At 38.5% G+C, this 21,835-nt stretch overlaps 1 protein-coding gene across 2 annotated transcripts in view; it reads left to right on the top strand.

The window, feature by feature from the left end:
• The window catches only part of Larp7 (La related protein 7), a 132,133-nt gene that overhangs the window by 11,762 nt on the left and 98,536 nt on the right, over positions 1-21,835 (top strand). For both annotated transcript variants that reach the window (XM_067152223.2, XM_067152222.2), the window contains exon 4: positions 17,743-17,907. In XM_067152223.2, coding sequence (XP_067008324.2) covers positions 17,743-17,907 — 165 coding nt within the window. The remainder of the gene's footprint in view (positions 1-17,742; positions 17,908-21,835) is intronic.

Raw genomic sequence — 21,835 nt, 5'->3', positions numbered from 1 at the left:
GTCTCTGAAAATAAACCCTAGCTTAACTTTTAACTCAAAAATCTGATCTCATAACTCTGCATTCATAAATTTGAACTCATATTGTTTGGTCCTTCTTCTTAAATACACTTCAATAACAGCTTTGGGGCTAAGGCAATACTTCCCTAGTGCCTGTGACATCTGGCTCCTAGCCTACCATTTACCTATTCATTATATTTTTCAAGAAACGTCAATTCAAATAATCTCTGTGTCAAAAGAAACAAATTATCTATCTAACTATGTATGCAGTTTCTGATCCACATACACATCTATTTCTGGCTCAATGTGCTTTCCCTTTCTCATATTACATAGTATTTCTCATCCTTGCAAGCTACTGAGTTCATATGGTCAGTCAGAATGAAAATAATACGCATTCATATTTGGAAATGTGTTACCGCATCAAAGAATATCATGATTACATTTGGCCATGAACATAGTTAAATAATATATCAACGTACTCTCGTATTTAACATACAGCATCTACAATTGTCATTTAATTCTGTCACAAATCTCAATTCTATTATAGTACATATCAATCTCACCTCAATTAGGTCATCCACGCGATGTGCTCTCTTTCATGTACTCTTTTCATGCAACACGAAATCTCACCTCATATAAATGTAACATAGCGTTTCCTCAGCAAATAGCATTCTTATCCACACCGAAGCACATAAATAAACATCCACGTTTCAATATTCACAAATACATTCAATAACCATATTACAACTTCATTTCAATACACAACTATCACTTCATTTGTATAATCTCTACCACAAACATATCGCCGATTACTCTTATAATGCTATGCTAAGTATCTCAGAATTGCTTTTCTATTAAATGCATTTCAATACCATGTATATTCAAACCCGAAACAGAGTTCATTGCCCTCATGTTACAGAGCAAAGAGTACGTAACTCAAATACATTCATATCTGACGCGCGTGCCAAACGTGATGTAAGCATTGCGCAAATTAATACGAGATCTATCGAAGTTCCACAATATCTGTTAACTCATTGCTATCAGCTCTTAATACAAACACTTCATTCATTTACTCATGCCACATTCTACTTATTCTGACCAAGTGCGGTAGCGCGTATATAATGTAATAAAAATCTATTCTACACTGCCATATTATATTATAGCCTTAAATATCTTACACTTCACTTGTGTAATTCACTTGCATTCTTAATTAAACGGTTAATATTACCAACTAGTCAGCACATGCCGAACTTAGAGTGTGCATGCAGATCAAAAAACTACGCAACTAAAAAAACAATGTAAAGACTTAGCTCGTTTGATGTTATATCTGGTCCAGTTGTCGCTCCAGTGCTCGGATGTGGTTAGACCCGCGGTTGGAATCCGGGTCTGGTCATCCTCCGTCCTCCCGTTCAGAACCGCCTTCTGGTGAGTTGAGATTCTCCCTCATCATGGTCTGGACATCAGGTTGGACATCGCCTTCCTCGTCATGTGCTGGTCATCTGGTTGGGATGTACCTTTCCCCAGTTCGGTCCATCTTGCATTTTTAGCAGGCACACATCATTTCAGTTCTGTAGCCAGCAAAGATATTCATTTTGGAGAAGGAATCTGTCATTATATTTTCCATTTTTACGATGATATCTCTTCAGTTGACATTCTTTTCCTTGTTCTTTGGGATGTAAATTTTTCTTTGGTCGGCATTAAGTTCTCCGTATATAAGAATTTATATATCAGCTTTTTCTGTAGAACTCGAAATTTACTCTCTTCCTTCTTGAATTGAGCTAGGATAGTCTTCTTCCCGTTTGAAATTATTTCTCCTCTGTTACAGTTGGTCCTTCTTTACCAAACATAAGACGATTGCTCACGGGATCCTGCTACATCTAGATCACCGTATTTTACTTATTTTTTTATTTCTCGGCTCTTCTTATATTGTCCGCTGGTGAATTATTCCGTCAGTTTTTGAACGACAATCCTTATTCTTCGATATTTTCTTCTCAGTTCTTATATATTCTTCCGATATGAAGCTTGTTTGGCAGATGCGTCTTCCCTCTTGCGATGCAAATTTTTAAGTGAAGTTTTTTTAACAATCCCTTCGCTGCTATATTAAAAAAAACCATCACCTTGACTCTCCACTGTCCCGTAGTGCCTTCCAAATTGGTTCATTCCGAGATGTGTGGCCTTCTATGACATCGCACTATCTAGAAATTCATAGTATCTCGTAGATCGCATGGGCCATACCTTCCTACGCCGCCATTTTGCAAATGGTTTACGAGATGCGAATGGGCACAGCGCTAAGAGGCATGCAGTTTAATATAATCTTACTCACTGCCTTTACAGTAATTTACGATCTAGAATACTGTGATGTATTACAGAACTATTTAAATAGTTTTATAGAATCTGCCTTGTCAATACACTTATTAATGAAAGAAAATCTATAAAACTATTTATTTAACCATACATGTTTTGCAAAGTCAACCATTCCCTTCATCAGGATAGTTAAATAGTTTTTCTTTCATTAATAAGTGTATTGACAAGGTGGATTCTATAAAACTATTTTAAATAGTTCTGTAATACATTTCAGACTAGTCAATACGGATCACACAACCGTATTAACCTATCATGGTTCAACAGTAGAATACTGCAGCAAGCACAGGCACATTTACTAGTTTAAAATAAAATGTTTACCTTCACAACAAATAATAATAGCATGTGGCTAAATGAAGTACAAGGAGACTGCGATTTCTGATACTGATGTCTCAGACCACCCTAATTCATGGTCCCCTCTACCAAATCTCGCAAACGAACATGTCCTCGGACACTCCCGGATACTCCATTTCATTTCACTTTGGTAGAATAAAACTTCAGCCTTTACCAGGCATGTACATCACCACACGTAGATCTACCCCGTAGGATGTGGTTGACATGTTATAAAATCTGATCTACTTCGAAAGTGGAGGAAAGGTGCTTCCTCAGAGTGTAACTTCAGCTTCCCAAGGGAGACAGTCTGTCATATTGTTGAAGAGTGCCTACTCCAGAAGTGGGAAAAAGTGCCTTCCACAGGGTGTAGGTGCAGCTTCCCAAGGGAGACAGTCTGTCATATTGTTGAAGAGTGTCTACTCCAGAAGTGGGGAAAGGTCCCTTCCTCAGGGTGTAGCTGCAGCTACCCCAGAGAGACGTCCAACTTAGTGTTGAAGAGTGGCTACTCCAGAAGTGGGAAAAAGTGCCTTCCGCAAGGTGTAGCTGCAGCTTCCCAAGAGAGACAGTCTGTCATATTGTTGACGAGTGCATTCTGTAATGTTATGATGGAAACTTGTGTACCTTTGTAGATATTTATTATGCTCTATTTTTATTCAGTATGTAGGGTAGTCAGTGGCATGCACCGCTTCTGGGGCAAAGAATTTTGTATTTACATTACCTTAATGTTCCTTATAACACTTATCTTTTAAATAAAACTGCAAACAACTAAGTCAAACCTAGTACAGCTCTCTCAACAATCGGCTCGCTCTACAGCAGTTCAACACTCTCCAGTGAACTGGATTTTTTTGCTGGCATGAAAGAGAGTTAGTTACCCCAACAAAATCTAAGTAGCTGCATTGACACTTGCCCTTGAAGCCTCCTTATCTTGGGGAGGCGGGGTGTGAGTTGTGGACCTCCCTTAAGATTCACAGCGTCTTATGGCAGCAGGCCAGCTAGCTCGGGTAAGGTGTGTTAGTTGTAATAGTTAACACTCCAAGTGTTCAGCGCCACGCACGAGAGCTACAAGATAAATATCAACATGTACAATATAGCCACTTGCACATCGTCTTGCTAATAAAAATAGAGCTATTTTATGAAATTAGTTGTAATAAAAGTAAATACAGTACCGGTATGTTATTTTTGTTTTCGGCATGTATACCATTTTTGGGATTATTCATTGATGGCACGAGTAGACATTATTTCAATATACTGTATTTGGGAAAATATTTAGGTTATCCAGCATGAACACAGCCAAACGCGAAGTACAAGAATTCTATATTTTGTTGCTGTGCAACAATGGGTGCATTATTCCATTGTTGGGTGCACTTGTGAATGAATGGTCGGCAGTTGAGAGTGCTCTTGCATTATCGTAGTGATTAAAACCTATTGAAATTGTTTAAGTTTGAGTGTGTGTGAGTGAGATCTATTTAGTACTGTTTATATATTGGTGTTTAGTGCTTGTTGGTAGAAATTGGGAGCAGTGATATTTATTTGAATTTTATAACAAGTAGTTCGGTTGGTGTTCAGTAGATTACATTTTCTAGGTTAAGTAGCCTAACGAGGTGTACTTTGTTTCAAATTTAGGTTTAGGAAATAATTTAGCTAATAATATTAACTTTTTTTAAAAAGTATTTTTAAATATGTATGGGTTTGTTGGTATAATACTTACAGGGGCGATGACCTGAGATGTTAGGTCCCTTTAAACAACAAGCATCATCATCATAATACTTACAAAGGCAGATTATCATAAGGAGTTGTAACTTCCACAGCTTGTCTAGTATTTCATATAGATATCCGTTCAAACTATCACAAAGGTAATAATTTATTCAATTAAATAAGATGATATGCCTCTAAACTTTGATTTAAAAAGAAGTTAAAGAGAATGCATGGTATTTCACTGGATAATTACTCAAAAGTCTTTGGCTTGTTGACAATTGTTTGCTGCACTCTTGGCGAGATCAAAGAGTATATGGTAGTTGAGTAAACAATCAGCTGATTACATACATACATACATACATTATCATTATAGACTGTTATGCCTTTCAGCGTTCAGTCTGCAAGCCTCTGAGAATTAACTAAACGTCGCCACAAATCTTGATTTGCAACTAGTGTTGTGGCCTCATTTAGTTCTATACCTCTTATCTTTAAATCGTTGGAAACAGAGTCTAACCATCGTCGTCTTGGTCTCCCTCTACTTCTCTTACCCTCCATAACAGAGTCCATTATTCTCCTAGGTAACCTATCCTCCTCCATTCGCCTCACATGACCCCACCACCGAAGCCGGTTTATGCGTACAGCTTCATCCATCGAGTTCATTCCTAAATTAGCCTTTATCTCCTCATTCCGAGTACCCTCCTGCCATTGTTCCCACCTGTTTGTACCAGCAATCATTCTTGCTACTTTCATGTCTGTTACTTCTAACTTATGAAGAAGATATCCTGAGTCCACCCAGCTTTCACTCCCGTAAAGCAAAGTTGGTCTGAAAACAGACCGATGTAAAGATAGTTTCGTCTGGGAGCTGACTTCCTTCTTACAGAATACTGCTGATCGCAACTGCGAGCTCACTGCATTAGCTTTACTACACCTTGATTCAATCTCGCTTACTATATTACCATCCTGGGAAAAAACACAACCCAAATACTTGAAATTATCGACCTGTTCGAGCTTTGTATCACCAATCTGACATTCAATTCTGTTGAATTTCTTACCTACTGACATCAATTTAGTCTTCGAGAGGCTAATTTTCATTCCATACTCATTGCACCTATTTTCAAGTTCTAAGATGTTAGACTGCAGGCTTTCGGCACAGTCTGCCATTAAAACCAAGTCGTTAGCATAGGCCAAACTGCTTACTACATTTCCACCTAACTGAATCCCTCCCTGCCATTTTATACCTTTCAGCATATGATCCATGTAAACTACAAACAGCAAAGGTGAAAGATTACAGCCTTGTCTAACTCCTGTAAGTACCCTGAACCAAGAACTCATTCTACCATCAATTCTCACTGAAGCCCAATTGTCAACATAAATGCCTTTGATTGATTTTAATAATCTACCTTTAATTCCATAGTCCCCCAGTATAGCGAACATCTTTTCCCTCGGTACCCTGTCATATGCTTTCTCTAGATCTACGAAACATAAACACAACTGCCTATTCCTCTCGTAGCATTTTTCACTTACCTGGCGCATACTGAAAATCTGATCCTGACAGCCTCTCTGTGGTCTGAAACCACACTGGTTTTCATCCAATTTCCTCAACGACTGCACCTTCATTTATATTCATTGAGTAAAAGTTAATAATCAAATTCCTATATCCCAAATAATATTGCAGTTCAAGTCCGTAGCGTAGTTTTGACAGAAATGATTGTATAAATCCTCTTATTTTTCAGCATTTAAAGACACTTTTATTCTCCGTCCCGCGTAGTAGGGAAAATAATAGTAATCCACCAGCTGTAGAAATTATATAACCACATTTCAATTGAGAATTGTAGTGTAGATACGGTATGTTTAGATAGCATCTTGCCTGCTTTATTCGTGTGTATATTTGTATGTGTGTATCTTTCATGTGTATCTATTAGAGCATAGTACTAATAATAATCTGTCTGCACATTTAGCTTTGTTGGTAATCTTTGAGTAGTTCTTGCAAATTTCGAACTTACAATTTTCATTTCTGTTTGTGCTTATTAGTAACCTATTGTAATCAGGATAGTCTGGTGTAGTGTAGTGTCTTGTTAGAAAATAGCATGCTTATTCTCTTATTGTGAAATATTTGTGTAGTACAGTAGGAGTATCTGTAGAAACCCTCTTACTAGAATTCTGTTGTTGTAATTAATAAGCTTAACTGCAGTTTAGAATTGTGTAATTCTTGTGTATTCCTTTCGGTATTCAGTAATTAACAGCAGTTTTTATCCTGTTAGGGTGTAGTAGGATAAAAATATAGTACGACTAAGTAGTATCGTATTAGTATATTAATTACCTTATTGTTGTGCGATGTGTGTGTACTATCCTAGACAATATTTCTTTTCTTCCATTTTTTTTTGCACATAATAGGTTTTTACATTTTTCTGTAAGGAGTGGCTAAGGATGTTTATATACAGTTTTATTTTTTATAAACTGGCATAATATTCACACAGACACAGCATCCTACATGTGCTCTATGTGTTTTAAGTGATGGCAGCTCCGACTTTATCATGGACGTCCTTGTGCAGTAGCATCAAACTGCTAGTGGATTCCAGTATGAGCAAGCTGCCTGGTGGCCGTGTTCATTCCACTCCCATCAGAATGATGGCCAGCAGGATAGAAGAGGTGGTGGTATACTACTTCTAATCACTAAATTATATAACGTTACTCAAAACCTGGATCACCGGGCGAGTTGGCCGTGCGATCAGGGGCACGCGGCTGTGAGCTTGCATCCAGGAGATAGTGGGTTCAAATCCCACTATCGGCAGCCCTGAAGATGGTTTTCCATGGTTTTCCATTTTCACACCAGGCTAATGGTCGGGCTATACGTTAATTAAGGTCACACAATCGGGAGATAGTAGGTTCGAATCTCACTGTCGGCAGCCTTGAAGATGGTTTTCCCATTTTCACACCAGGCATATACAGGGGCTGTACCTTACTTAAGGCCACGGCCGCTTCCTTCCCATTCCTAGGCCTTTCATATCCTATCATTGCCATAAGACCTATCTGTGTCGGTGCAAATTAAAGCAACTAGCAAAAAAAAAAACTGGATTCAATTTTAAATTTCTCTGCAGTGTTCATATGGACTTAGGGCATATGATACTGTTGATGATTTGCATGTCGGATGGAGACGTTAAGCCGGCCCCTTGTGTGATTTGAAAGGACAGGAATTGGCTATGAGCTACATTGGGTTCCACCTTCTCCCTTAATCATCATCATCTCACACCCCCGATAGAAAAACGTGCACAGGCAAGCTGAACATGACCTCCAGCCCTAAAAGCCATGCACTTTTAATTAATTTCTAGCCTGGTTAACATTATCTAGGCCATTTTGCAGTTGCTCACAATCTTGTAACTTATTTATTACTCTGTACAGAATAACATCATCTGTAAAAAGCCTTATCTCTGATTCCACTTCTTTACACCTATCATAGATATATACAGAGTGAACTGAAATTCGCACACTCGGGCGTCGCAGCACGACTCCTCACGTACCAGCAGTAAAAAAATGCCTCTCACAACAGTTCATCCTGCGAGTATATCCAGCAGAAAAAGGACGTTGAAGAGTGGCAGTTTGACAACACTGTAACCACATGTAGGGTAACTACCTCTGTCAGCACATGTTAGTCATGCTGTACAGTTGGTGCAGTGGAAAGAGTTTTGGGTCACATGCGGGAGACAAAAGAGTGACTGAATGGATTGCTATATTTCTAGAAAATAGAACTCAGAGAATTAGAGTAGGCGAAGCTTTATCTGACCCTGTAATAATTAAGAGGGGAATTCCTCAGGGCAGTATTTTTGGACCTTTATGTTTTCTTATTTATGTAAATGATATGAGTAAAGGAGTGGAATCAGAGGTAAGGCTTTTTGCGGATGTTGTTATTCTATATAGGATAATAAATAAGTTACAAGATTGTGAGCAACTGCAACGTGACCTCGAAAATGTTGTGAGATGGACAGCAGTCAATGGTATGTTGATAAATGGGGTTAAAAGTCAGGTTGTGAGTTTCACAAATAGGAAAAGTCCTCTCAGTTTTAATTACTGCGTTAATGGGGTGAAAGTTCCTTTTGGAGATCATTGTAAGTATCTAGGTGTTAATATAAGGAAAGATCTTCATTGGGGTAATCACATAAATGGGATTGTAAATAAAGGGTACAGATCTCTGCACATGGTTATGAGGGTATTTAGGGGTTGTAGTAAGGATGTAAAGGAGAGGGCATATAAGTCTCTGGTGAGACCCCAACTAGAGTATGGTTCCAGTGTATGGGACCTTCGCCAGGATTACCTGATTCAAGAACTGGAAAAAATCCAAAGAAAAGCAGCTCGATTTGTTCTGGGTGATTTCCGACAAAAGAGTAGCGTTACAAAAATGTTGCAAAGTTTGGGCTGGGAAGAATTGAGAGAAAGAAGGAGAGCTGCTCGACTAAGTGGTATGTTACATGTGATAAAATTCATTTTTGGGTCCGTATTGAAAATATTTGTATTAAATAACACTTGAATGATCCCATAGTAAAAACACAACGCAATCTAAAAATGCTCCTTAAAAATTCAACATTCCTACTAAATGAACAAGACTACAAAAAATGATCACTATCAATCCGAAATTACCCACAGCAAGATCATTACCTAAAATACACCAAAAAGACATCCCCATCGGACCAATAATCAATAGCAGAAACAGTCCCACTTATAAAACTTCTCAGTTCCTCCACAAGTTCTTACAAAAACATTTTAAATTTCACAATGCAAATCCCATCAAAAATTCTATCAAACTTTGCAAAACTTTTAACAAATTCAATTTACAATCAAATCACGTCTTATGTTCCTTTGATATCACGAATATGTACTCAAATATACCCGTCAACGAAACTATCACCATAATGAAACACAACCTCTCCAAACACAGCGCATTAAGCAAAAGTGAAATAGACGAATTCATAAAGTTACTAAGTTTTGTTTTACACAATAATTACTTTACTTTCAACAACAAAATATATAAGCAAGAAGGCTTCGCTATGGGAGACCCAATCTCCAGGATTATAGCGGACATCTACATGGACAATCTAGTACACAATAAAATAGTAAAAAACATTAACGGACTCAGTTTATGGCTCCGTTTTGTTGACGATACATTAGCAATTATTGATAAACAACTTAACAATAGTGATAACATCCTAACGTTTCTAAATGATTTAGACAATAATATAAAGTTCACAAAGGAAAACGAAAACAACAATTCAATCAATTTTCTAGACACCAAAATCACGTGAGTTATGAACAAATTTGATTTCCAAATTTACCGCAAACCTTCATTTACTCCAATAACTATAAAAAATGAATCTCCGCACCCAAATTCCCATAAACAAGCCACTTATTACAGTTTAGTATACAGAGCATTAAAAATCCCTCTTTCACCGAATAATCTAAAAAAAGAATTAGATTTCATAAAAGAAATAGCCAGATTCAACGGGTTCAATCTAGATATGATCAACAAAATCATTAATAAAGTCAAACTAAAATTAACCACAAACCTTTCTCCAATAAAACCCAACAAACCAAAATTTGCGAAATTCACATATACCAACCCAAAAATCCATCAAATCACCAATCCTTTAAGAAAACATGATGTAAAAATCGCGTACACAACGCAGAATACAAATCAAAATTTATTTTTTAATCATAACTCAGTCAATTCAACCAATAATAAATATTCAAGCTCGGATATATATAGACTCAAATGCTCAGTATGTAATTTTTCTTATGTTGGTCAAACTGGCCGCTGTTTTTCAACTAGATATGCACAACATTATAACGCAAAAAAACATAATAAGTTCTCTGAGATGAGTAACCATATGAAAGAAACAGGTCATAAATTTACTACAATAGATCAGGATTTACACATTTTAAAAAGAATTGAAAAAGGTAAGCTCATGACAGAATACGAAAACTGATACATCTTCTTAGATCAACACTTTAACAAAGACAAGAACTTAAATGATGTAGTAGACAACAAAAGTCCTCTTTACGAACAGATTTCAATTCTATTACAAAAACCATTCCTTCTCAATAATAAATTTTACAAAATATTTAGCATCAAATCAGTAAACACACCCACCAATCCAACACACACACCACCCTCTCTCCTCCTCCCACTGCTGACAACTCCTCCTCACGCGCATCGAATAGGCTCTTGGCCACATCTTCTCAACCTCAACCCCCTCCACCAAGACTTCACAAATACAACACACGTAGTAAGAGCTCGGCGATTGCCAGTTACTCTAAAACTCTCAACGTAAGCTAACATCTCAGCGGTCGAAGGGGTGTCAACACTCTTCATTTAAATTCCACTATTCAGCTTCTTAATTCCAATTATGGTTATTCATTAAATTTTCAAATTAACTCGTTAATTACAGAACTCATCATTGGCTAACCACCGAATGACAACAACGTTCCCTTCCAACTAATACGCTCACCTCAACACGCCCAACAGCAAAGAGCCATACCCATTACAAATTCTTACCACATCAAAGAAGATGGTCTAATGACGCCTACAAAGACTTCAATATAGCCTACGGCACCAAATTTCCAACTACTATTGTCTCAAAAGGAACCAGACCATATGAAAATTCTCCAATATTTAAAAGCAAATAAATGAAAATCAATATTTATTAACTTCAAGAACCAACGACCATTACCATTGCTCAACTTTCCATAAGTTTTAACAATACGCCATCTGACAACTAAATGGAATGTGTTTTCTGATTTTTATCTCTATTGTAATAGAGCCTCCGTGGCTCAGACGGCAGCGCGTCAGCTTCTCACCGCTGGATACCGTGGTTCAAATCCCGGTCATTCCATTCCATGTGAGATTTGTGCTGGACAAAGCGGAGGCGGGACAGGTTTTTCTCCGGGTACTCCGGTTTTCCCTGTCATCTTTCATTCCAGCAACACTCTCCATTCTCATTTCATAGCATCTATCATTCATTAATATATATACTTCACTTTGGGAGTGGCGACCCCATCGTAATAACAGCCTATATATGATTCATTCATTACATCCCTGACCCGGTCAATGACTGGAAAACAGGTTGTAGGGTTTCATTTTCATCTCTATTGTAATATCTTTTAATATGTCATAATCCTCAAATAATTGTCATGTTTTTAGACTCCAATATTATCACAAATATTGTCAAATAACAGCATACTACATTTTATATTGTAATAATGCAAACTATCTCAGCAAATCGCAAAGTTAAGTGGACCTCACTGGTAGAGAATCTGGACATGAAGTTGAACAGTAGGCGAGCCTGGAATCTCCTGAAAAACCTCAGCGGTGACCCAACAAAACCTAGAAACTTCACCACAATTACAGCTGACCAGATTGCAACCCAATTACTCATGAACGGGAAGATTAAAGGTCGGAGTACACGGGAGCAACTGGAACGAACCCCAGGAAGTGAGAACCAAAATCTTCAAGAACCCTTCACCTTGAATGAACTAGAGTCTGTCATCTCCACCTTGAAATTAAATAAGGCTGCTGGCATCGATGATATCAGAGTAGAACAGATCAAGAAATTCGGCAGGACTACTCTGCAATGGCTGCTTACAGTGATTAATGAGTGTGTATCTAAGCTTTATATTCCCAAGCTCTGGAGGAAAGCTCGAGTGGTTGCACTACTTAAGCCTGGTAAGGAGCCAAACGATCCTAAAAACTTTCGCCCAGTATCATTGTTATGCCATTGTTTCAAGATCTTCGAGCGCCTTATCCTTAACCGAATTAGTGGCATCCTCGAAGGAAAGTTCATTCCTCAACAAGCTGGTTTTCGACCTGGAAAGTCATGCTGCAGTCAAATCCTGAACCTTACTCAACACATCGAGGATGGTTTTGAACAGCGTAAGGTAACTGGAGTTGCCTTTGTTGACTTAACAGCTGCCTATGACACCATCAACCACAGGAAGTTACTGAGGAAAATTTACCAGCTCACTAATGATTATCAACTAACATCTCTTATTGGCATTCTCCTGCAGAATAGAAGATTCCAAGTCTCTCTCCATGGTAAGAAGAGCAGATGGCGCGTACAAAAGAACGGTTTACCTCAAGGCAGTGTGCTAGCCCCTGTGCTCTTTAACATTTATACTAATGATCAACCCATAATGGAACATACCAGGCTTTTCATCTATGCCGACGATACTGCAGTGGCTGCCCAAGGAAAGACATTTGAAGATGTGGAGGAAAAGTTGACTTCTGCACTAGATACTCTTGGCTCTTACTATGAAGGCAATCATCTAAAGCCAAATCCCAACAAGACTCAGGTGTGCGCATTTCACTTAAGGAATAGAGAAGCTCGGCGGGAACTGGACATTATATGGCAAGGCAAACGACTAGAACATTGTCCAACACCTGTGTATCTAGGTGTTACTCTTGACCGAACACTGTCCTTCAAGAAACATTGCCACAACACCAGGCTGAAAGTTAGTTCACGGAACAGTATTTTGAGAAAGCTCACAGCCACCACCTGGGGAGCAAGCCCTCGCGTCCTGAGAACCTCTGCTCTTGCTTTGTGTGTGTCCGCTGCAGAGTACGCTTCACCTGTGTGGAGTGCATCCACTCACACCAAGGAGGTTGACATTGCAATCAACGAGACCGTACGTATCTTGTCGGGATGTCTGAAGCCAACCCCAGTTGACAAACTCTACCCGATTGTTGGAATAGCTCCCCCCGCTATCAGAAGGGCTGTTGCTGCTGATGCAGAGAGGACAAAGCAGACTAATGATTCTCGCCACCCACTGCATGATCACCAGGCTGTAGTCTGTCGACTGAAGTCGAGAAAGAGCTTCATCACCAGGACTCAACCACTGGTAGGAACACCTGAGTATAACCGCATCACCAGGTGGAAGAGCATGCTGCCGTCTGATACTCCTGCAAAGGAAGAGCTAGCTCCAGGAAATGACCTGCCCTACCCTATTTGGAGATCACTTAATCGTCTTAGGGTGGGCGTACCTCTTTGCAAGACCAACATGCAAAAATGGGCCATACTTCCAGCTGATGGAGACGCATCCTGCGAGTGTGGTGTAACACAAGATCCGAACCACCTGCTCATTTGTCCCCTACTAGAACATCCCTGCACTACACAGGACCTAATCGAGGCGAACAACAAGGCCATCGGAGTTGCTACATTTTGGAAATGCTGACCGGACACGGAATGATGATGATCTCCAATACATTTTAAACGACATAGTTTAACAGCATTCATAAATTATTTCCAATCAGGTACCTGATCTATCCTAATATGAAAAATGTGGCTGATGATGTCTAGTATTGATAGGCGAAACATGTACCATCTAATATATTAATTTCATGTTAACAACTTTGATAAGGACAATGTCCTAATTTTTAAAATTGTATTGTATTGAATATGTGGATTAATAATAAAACATTTAAGTGTTATTTAATAATATAATAAGTGGTATGCTCCGAGCTGTCAGCGGAGAGATGGCGTGGAATGACATTAGTAGACGAATAAGTTTGAGAGGCGGCGTTTATAAAAGTAGGGAAGATCACAATATGAAGATAAAGTTGAATTCAAGAGGACAAATTGGGGCAAATATTCATTTATAGGAAGGGGAGTTAGGGATTGGAATAACTTACCAAGGAAGACATTCAATAAATTTCCAATTTCTTTGAAATCATTTAGGAAAAGGCTAGGAAAACAACAGATAGGGAATCTGCCACCTGGGCGACTGCCCAAAATGCAGATCAGTAGTGATTGATTGAAGGGTCAATCCTGGGTTGAGGCGTATGTTTTGTATTTCATAAATGTAGTCCGTGTGGTATAGTATCTGGCATCTTAATCAACAGCTATTGCAGCGGGTCCTCTAGAAACCATTTGCACTTACATACTACGATCCGAGAAATGGACGAACAATCGTTTTCATGGGTCAGCTTTGAAAAATGCCCTTTCCACGTCGTAGGCGTGAATTTATTCGTACCACTTCATCTACTGGATGCAATACTAGATGCAATAAAAAACATATGCCTGAACCCAGATTCGATCCCTCGACCTCCTGCATGCTAACCCAAAACTGAACCAACTGTACAGCACCACTAACATGTGCTGACAGAGGTAGTTACCCTACATGTGGTTACGGTGTTGCCAGATTGCCATTCTTCAACGTCCTTTTTCTGCCAGATATACTCGCAGGATGAACTTTTGTGAGATACTTTTTTTATTGCTGGCATGTGAGGAGTCGCGCTGCTACGCACTTTTTTTATTGCTGGCATGTGAGGAGTCGCGCTGCTACGCCCCAGTGCGCGAATTTCGGTTCACCCTGTATAAGAAAACATAAAGGTCCAATAATACTGCCTCAATAATGTTGTGAGATGGACAGCAGGCGATGGTATGATGATAAACAGGGTTAAAATTTGGATTGTGAGTTTCATAAATAGGAAATGTCCTCTCAGTTTTAATTACTGCTTTGATGGGGTGAAGTTCCTTATGGAGATCACTGTAAGTATCTAGATGTTAATATACAGAAAACCGGGCGAGTTGGCCGTGCGCGTAGAGGCACGCGGCTGAGAGCTTGCATCCGGGAGATAGTAGGTTCGAATCCCACTATCGGCAGCCCTGAAGATGGTTTTCCGTGGTTTCCCATTTTCACACCAGGCAAATGCCGGGGCTGTACCTTAATTAAGGCCACGGCCACTTCCTTCCAACTCCTAGGCCTTTCCTATCCCATCGTCGCCATAAGACCTATCTGCGTCGGTGCGACGTAAAGCCCCTAGCAAAAAAAATATATATATATATATATACAGAAAGGTCTCTATCGAGGTAATCACATAAATATGATTGTAAATAAAGGGTACAGATCTCTGCACATGGTTATGAGGGTATTTAGGGGTTGCAGTAACGATGTAAAGGAGAGGGCATATAAGTCTCTGGTAAGACCCCAACTAGAGTATGGTTCCAGTGTATGGGACCTTCGCCAGGATTACCTGATTCAAGAACTGGAAAAAATCCAAAGAAAAGCAGCTCGATTTGTTCTGGGTGATTTCCGACAAAAGAGTAGCGTTACAAAAATGTTGCAAAGTTTGGCTGGGAAGACTTGGGATGAAGGAGACGAGCTGCTTGACTAAGTGGTATTATAAATTGACTCATTCGGAACAAATATTTCACCCACATGGTCTAATCAACTTTGATGACCCAACAGCAAAACCTCCTGGGTTCAACCTCCCATGCATCATCTGGACTAGGATACGCTGCTTCTGCTCTACACTAATGGGGGTGGTTGGAGTCTCCTTCCTGCAACTGTGGTGCTGAAGGAATATCCTCTACGAGCATTCACTGGGCCTATGGAGGAGCTACATCAAGTAACCCCTACGGCACTCACTTGGCTGGAAGGACATCAGCTTGTGATGAAATCTTAGAACCTGCAGTTTTTGTGTGTGTGCATGCGGAGTGGTGTCTTTAAAAGTAGGAAAGATCACAATATGAAGATAAAGTTGGAATTCAAGAGGACAAATTGGGGCAAATATTTGTTTATAGGAAGGGGAGTTAGGGACTGGAATAACTTACCAAGGGAGATGTTCAATAAATTTCCAATTTCTTTGAAATCATTTCGGAAAAGGCTAGGAAAGCAACAGATAGGGAATCTGCCACCTGGACGACTGCCCTAAATGCAGATCAGTAGTGATTGATTGATTGATTGATTGATTGATTGATTGATTGATTGATTGATTGATGGATTGATTGATTGATTGATTGATTGATTGATTGATTGATTGATTGATTGATTGTAATGGTGTATTATAGGTGAAGTTTTCGCGAGTTGTGTGGCATTCCTGGTGAATATTCGTCATGAGGAATACCATCCCATGGCTGTCGTCACTTACTGCTTACTCAGTTTAGATTAGGATTTTATGTTAGAAAACAAAAATGACCCAATACATTTCTATGAAAACCATAACTGTACTATTATGATGCATCACTGGGTGAAACTGTAAGTACATTGTTTAAAATCTGCTGTAGCTTATGTTATGATGCTGGCGTGATACCAATTTGGAAATAGTATTGTGGTATTTCAGCTGGGGTAACGAACATATTCACTGCATGCCAATGAGGGAAGCTATATCATATACTGAGTGGAGTGGTTGCATGTGTTAACGGGGAGCCAAGTTCTGCATTTGGAAAATTAATTTGTTCGAACCCCACCATCGGCTGCCCTGAGAATGGTTTCCAGACATATGCCACGCAGTTCCTATTCTTAGGCCATAACTGATTCCTTTCATCTCCTTCATTCACCATCAGTCATTTCATTTCGTCCGATTCCTCAACTGAGGTCGGCATCTGGCCATAAGAACTTCACCTCTTCCTCGACCATGTATCAGGAAACAGGACTACAGGGTAGACGTACAATAATACAATATGTACGCTTAATGCGTGGTGTAAGGCAACTTTTGAACATTTTGTCTTAGTGCCATCTAGGGGTAAAATGTGGAACTCCGTCAAGAAACCATTGCTAGTGGTTCAGTTTCCTTAGCTTGCCCATAGGCACCACTTCTGTGGGCACCTAGCAGGTCTTGGCGAGAATCGTACTTTTAGGGGTCAACACAGGTGCCCATCTTGCTCTCAGTAAAACTTCCCTTATCATGTTTGTTCACCATTTTCCTGAAAGAAACGAAATAACACCCAAATAATCTCAATACTTTTTTTTATTGCCTTGATGCTGTTTTCTTCATTTCCTTTATCCAACCTTTTGGTCCTGCCGTTTCTTATACCCACCCCGTGTGCATCATTACAATCATAATAATAACCATTATCATCATCTATCCATGAACTCTGATGTAAAGAATTTATATTTTAAGTCTTTAACATTTATATGTTGCCTGTTTATATATATATTCTAAAATCTGTAAGTATTTAAACTTAAAATTGATTTTACCCAAAACAGCATATTTTCTTATATGCTCTTATTACCGTGAATTACTGGGCGAGTTGGCCATGCAGTTAGGAGCGCGCAGCATCTGGGAGATAGTTGGTTCTAACCCCATTGTTGGCAGTTCTGAAGATGGTTTTCTATGGTTTCCCGGTTTCCCATTTTTCACCAGGCAAATGCTGGGGCTGTACCTGAATTAAGGCCACGGCCACTTCCTTCCCACTCCTAGCCCTATCCCATCGTTGCTATATGACCTATCTGTGTCGTGTGATGTAATGAAACTTGTAAAAAGCTAAAGGAATTAGAACATTTTATTCTGACAGAACAGTTTCCCTCCTTTGTTTTTGTATTGAAATGTGCAGTACTCTGTATTCACACTTGCCTTCTTCTCTTCTTTAGGAACAGTTACCGCCGGATGCTGATCATGACTGGCTGAGAGGAATATTCTCTGCCTATGGGAAGGTGGCTTATGTTTCTATCCCAAAATATCGAGGAAGTGGAAAAGTCAAAGGGTTTGCTTTTGTAGAATTTGATACCCCGGAGGAAGCAAATAGAACTCTGGAAGTAAGTAAATATTCTCAAATGATTTCTGTAAATGATTTATTGGTAATTCCTTTCAACATTATTGTAATAATTCCAGTTGTTCTGCCTGTAAAGAATCTGAAAACAAAAGACACATAATCATTGCAGCAGTCTGTGAAAGACGAGAGACCTTTTTTCGTGTTAAGTACAAACTCTTGTTCCCATATAAAGGATTACAAACTTTCTGGAATTATTTTCAACAAACTACTCCTGTTTCTATATGTGCATGTTTCTTAATTTTCTAGTTTACAGATATTAATGAAGTGGATTCTGAAAATAAATTGTTTAAGAGACATGCAAATACAGGATGGTCGTAAACGTGCTCACAAATAATTCATTATCTGATCAGCTGCTGTAGTTTGCTTTGCACGGCGCTGCACGTGACAGCTTCAGAGCCACAGACACAGACCTGGACTGGTGCAGATTTAGCAGCAGCGCCACATTTGAATTCACTTGGGTAACTTCAGCGGCTGATAAAATGACCAGCCCTCTGGTTCACACTGTTTCTGATCACCCTGTGTAGAAACAAAAATAGCCTATTGAAAATCTTTGCAGATTAAACATTTCATTCAGAATATCTTTTCATAGTCATGCGGAACGAAATGGGCAAAGTAAATTCTTGCATTGAGAGCTCTCTTACACTGTAATTCCTGTAACTTAACTCAGTATTTTTGGGGAAGCTGTGTTGCATTTTATTTTCATTTACTTCCTCCATGAATTGAAGGGCAGCACATACTCCGCTAATTCACTTAGAGAGAGAGCGGAATAAGAAAGTAACACGTATGATAGCATGATTTCACACAAACTCATGATCTATTTGAAGAAGAGCCCGACACACTTTATTTGTCGTGTGATACCTTTATACACTACAGCTGATAATACAAAACATGTACTAGTTGATATTTGTATTGTAAGGTCGGACCTCTGTGAACTTTACAGTGGCAATATGGAAACATTATAAAGTTTATAGAACATTTAACAGCTTCCAGTGCATGAAGCCACAATTCAACCAAACTCAAGATTACAGATTTTAAGCAACATTATTCTTTGAGAGTAGTTCTAATTCAGATTCTAACTACATTTTTATCAGCAACATACCAGCCATATGGAACTCCCTTTTTTTTCAACTTAACAGTTTTTAATTAACAATCTAATACCATTTTTGGAACTGTTCCAAAGGATTTTAAAGATGGATTAATATCCCTAATAATTTATCAACATGTTCCATAAAGGTGTTTTGAAGACCATCTATCAACAAAGTCTCATAAACTACAGTGGTATATTTGTCTACAGTCTTAAAGACTATGTCATCTTCAAACTAAGATAGGTTATTTAAGTAATATTCTAGTGTTCTTTAATATATTTGTGCATCTTCATGTATGGCAGTAGATGTACCTTTAATCCATTAATCATGTTATTCTGAAAGAAATAAAATATACATAGTACATACCTGCCAACTTTCCCGACTTAGGTGGGAGACTTCTGATTTTCAACAGTTTCTCCCACCTCCGGATGCATTTCTCCCGATTTTAGCTTATTTTCTTGTGAACTTCAAACATTTGTTTACAAATCCTGCCATTTCAGCTTTTTTATGCCAGTAGCCGGAAGTCCTTCACTCATTGGCAGCTTTCAAATGAAATATCAACGTTTATTAATGCGAAAAATGCGCGAATGTGCGATGTTTATTGAAACCTGTATATCGCGCGCGACGCGTATGTTGATTGTCAATCTCTCGTTCTCGCGTGCTATGTTCGTGTTCGTTCACATCAGTCTACTCGGTTCCATTCTCTTTGTTACAAGTTGTCCATTTCATGACCGTATCGATGAGTATAATCAAGAAGTTAGTATAAATAACCACCTCATCGATACTTTATTATTGCCTCAGGCAAAATTGAATATAAATTAGCACTTACAGGACATGTTTCAACCACTTAGTGGTCCTCTTCAGCTGTATAAAGAAAGAATTGAGAAGAAAAAACATTAGGACAGTAAGCACAAATAATAAAAGTTCTTTGGAGACTCCTTTGTTAAAAAATGGAGATCATCAGAACAGGACATCTTGCCTCTCGTTCTTCTTTGGAAAAGATGTTTATTCTGCGCTGTCTAGAGGGTCTGTCTTTGAGCGCGACCTGGTGAAGTAACGATGTGACACAGTCTGACAGTTCATGCCAAGCTCTGGAGAGAAGGGAAGTAGAGTTTTGTTGTCATTTAAAATATCATGTGAGGGACGAGGGAGATTGGGCTGTGCTTCTGCGATGTCGTGTTTGATTATATCTCTTGTTCGTCTTGCCTGTTTTATGTCTACCCATTCCAAGTATTTACTAATATTCTCGTATAAGATGTTTTTTTGCTCGTTGTTTTCGTTAAGATTCTCTTCACCGTTTTCTAATTTATCAAGAACGATGTGGATGTTTTCCAGGTTGTTCATTAGATTTCCTTTATTTATCATACAGATAATTTGAAGGTGTGATACTGGTGAATTTGTGGTTGAACTCTTTCATATGGGATCCCATGGCAGAGAATCTTTTGTTCTTTTCAGCATTGACGTGTTCTTGATATCTAATTAAGAAGTTCCTTCCAGATTGTCCCATGTAAGTTTTTTTTACACTGAGTACAAGTTAGCTTATAAATACCAGATTCCTGGAATTTGTCATCTTTACGTTTATTAGCTTTATTGTGACTAAAGAGCAAAAAAACATCTTGTACGAGAATATTAGTAAATACTTGGAATGGGTAGACATGAAACAGACAACACGAACAAGAGATATAATCAAACACGACATCGCAGAAGCACAGGCCAATCTCCCTCCTCCCTCATATGATATTTTAGATGACGACAAAACTCTACTTCGCTTCTCTCCAGAGATCTGTCAGACTGTGTCACATCGTTACTTCACCAGGTCGCGCTCAAAGACAAACCCTCTAGACAGCGCAGAATAAACATCTTTTCCAAACAAGAACGAGAGGCAAAATGTCCTGATGTGATGACCACCATTTTTTAACAAAGGAGTCTCCAAAGAACTTTTATTATTTGTGCTTATTGTCCTAATGTTTTTTCTTCTCAATTCTAATGTTTTTTCTTCTCAATTCTTTCTTTATATAGCTGAAGAGGACCACTAAGTGGTCGAAACATGTCCTGTAAGTGTTAATTTATATTCAATTTTGCCTGAGGCAATAATAAAGTATCGATTAGGTGGTTATTTATAATAACTTCTTGTCCATTCTCTTTGGTCGATTCTAGAGACTAGTCGCTAGATATTGAGTCTTTCTTAGTAATTTAGCAACAGAATTTCAATGATAACGACTAGTGACTTTTCTAGAGATTTTAGGAGCCATTTGAAGACAATTATGACTAATTTTAATTTATCTCAAGAAAATAAGAGTTTTGTCTGTATATTGCTCAGAATTTAAAAAGTATAATATTTCTGTACCAGTCGTGACCATAGTAACAAGGGGAAATGCACGTTTTAATTTTCCGTAATTTCTATCTGTCTGTATGTACAGTATATATCTATGTATGTATAACGTACGCACGCACGCTCATCACGAGAAAATGGCTGAAGAGAATTTAATGAAAATCGGTATATAACGCCGGGGAATAAGTTGCTACAATCTAGGCCAAAATTAATTTTATTCACGCTCAGTGAAATGGTAGTTTTGGGGAAGGCCTAAAATTTAATTCTCAAATATTTATGTTATTATTGGCTCTATCAATAAACACTTCATAACTAAAGTTATATATTATTATATTTCCATTTTATGTAAAAAATAAGGAACTACAGTCTATGCTATAAATAATGTTATTCACTCTGTTCGAAATGGTAGTTTAGGGGAAGATGCAAAAAAAAAAAATAATTTTTAATTACCTATCTTACTGGTCATATTGAAAAGTACTACATAACAAAAGTTA

This window comes from Anabrus simplex, chromosome 8 (assembly GCF_040414725.1).
Source record: "Anabrus simplex isolate iqAnaSimp1 chromosome 8, ASM4041472v1, whole genome shotgun sequence".
Lineage (NCBI taxonomy): Eukaryota > Metazoa > Arthropoda > Insecta > Orthoptera > Tettigoniidae > Anabrus > Anabrus simplex.
This window is presented reverse-complemented; position numbering and strand designations above follow the sequence as displayed.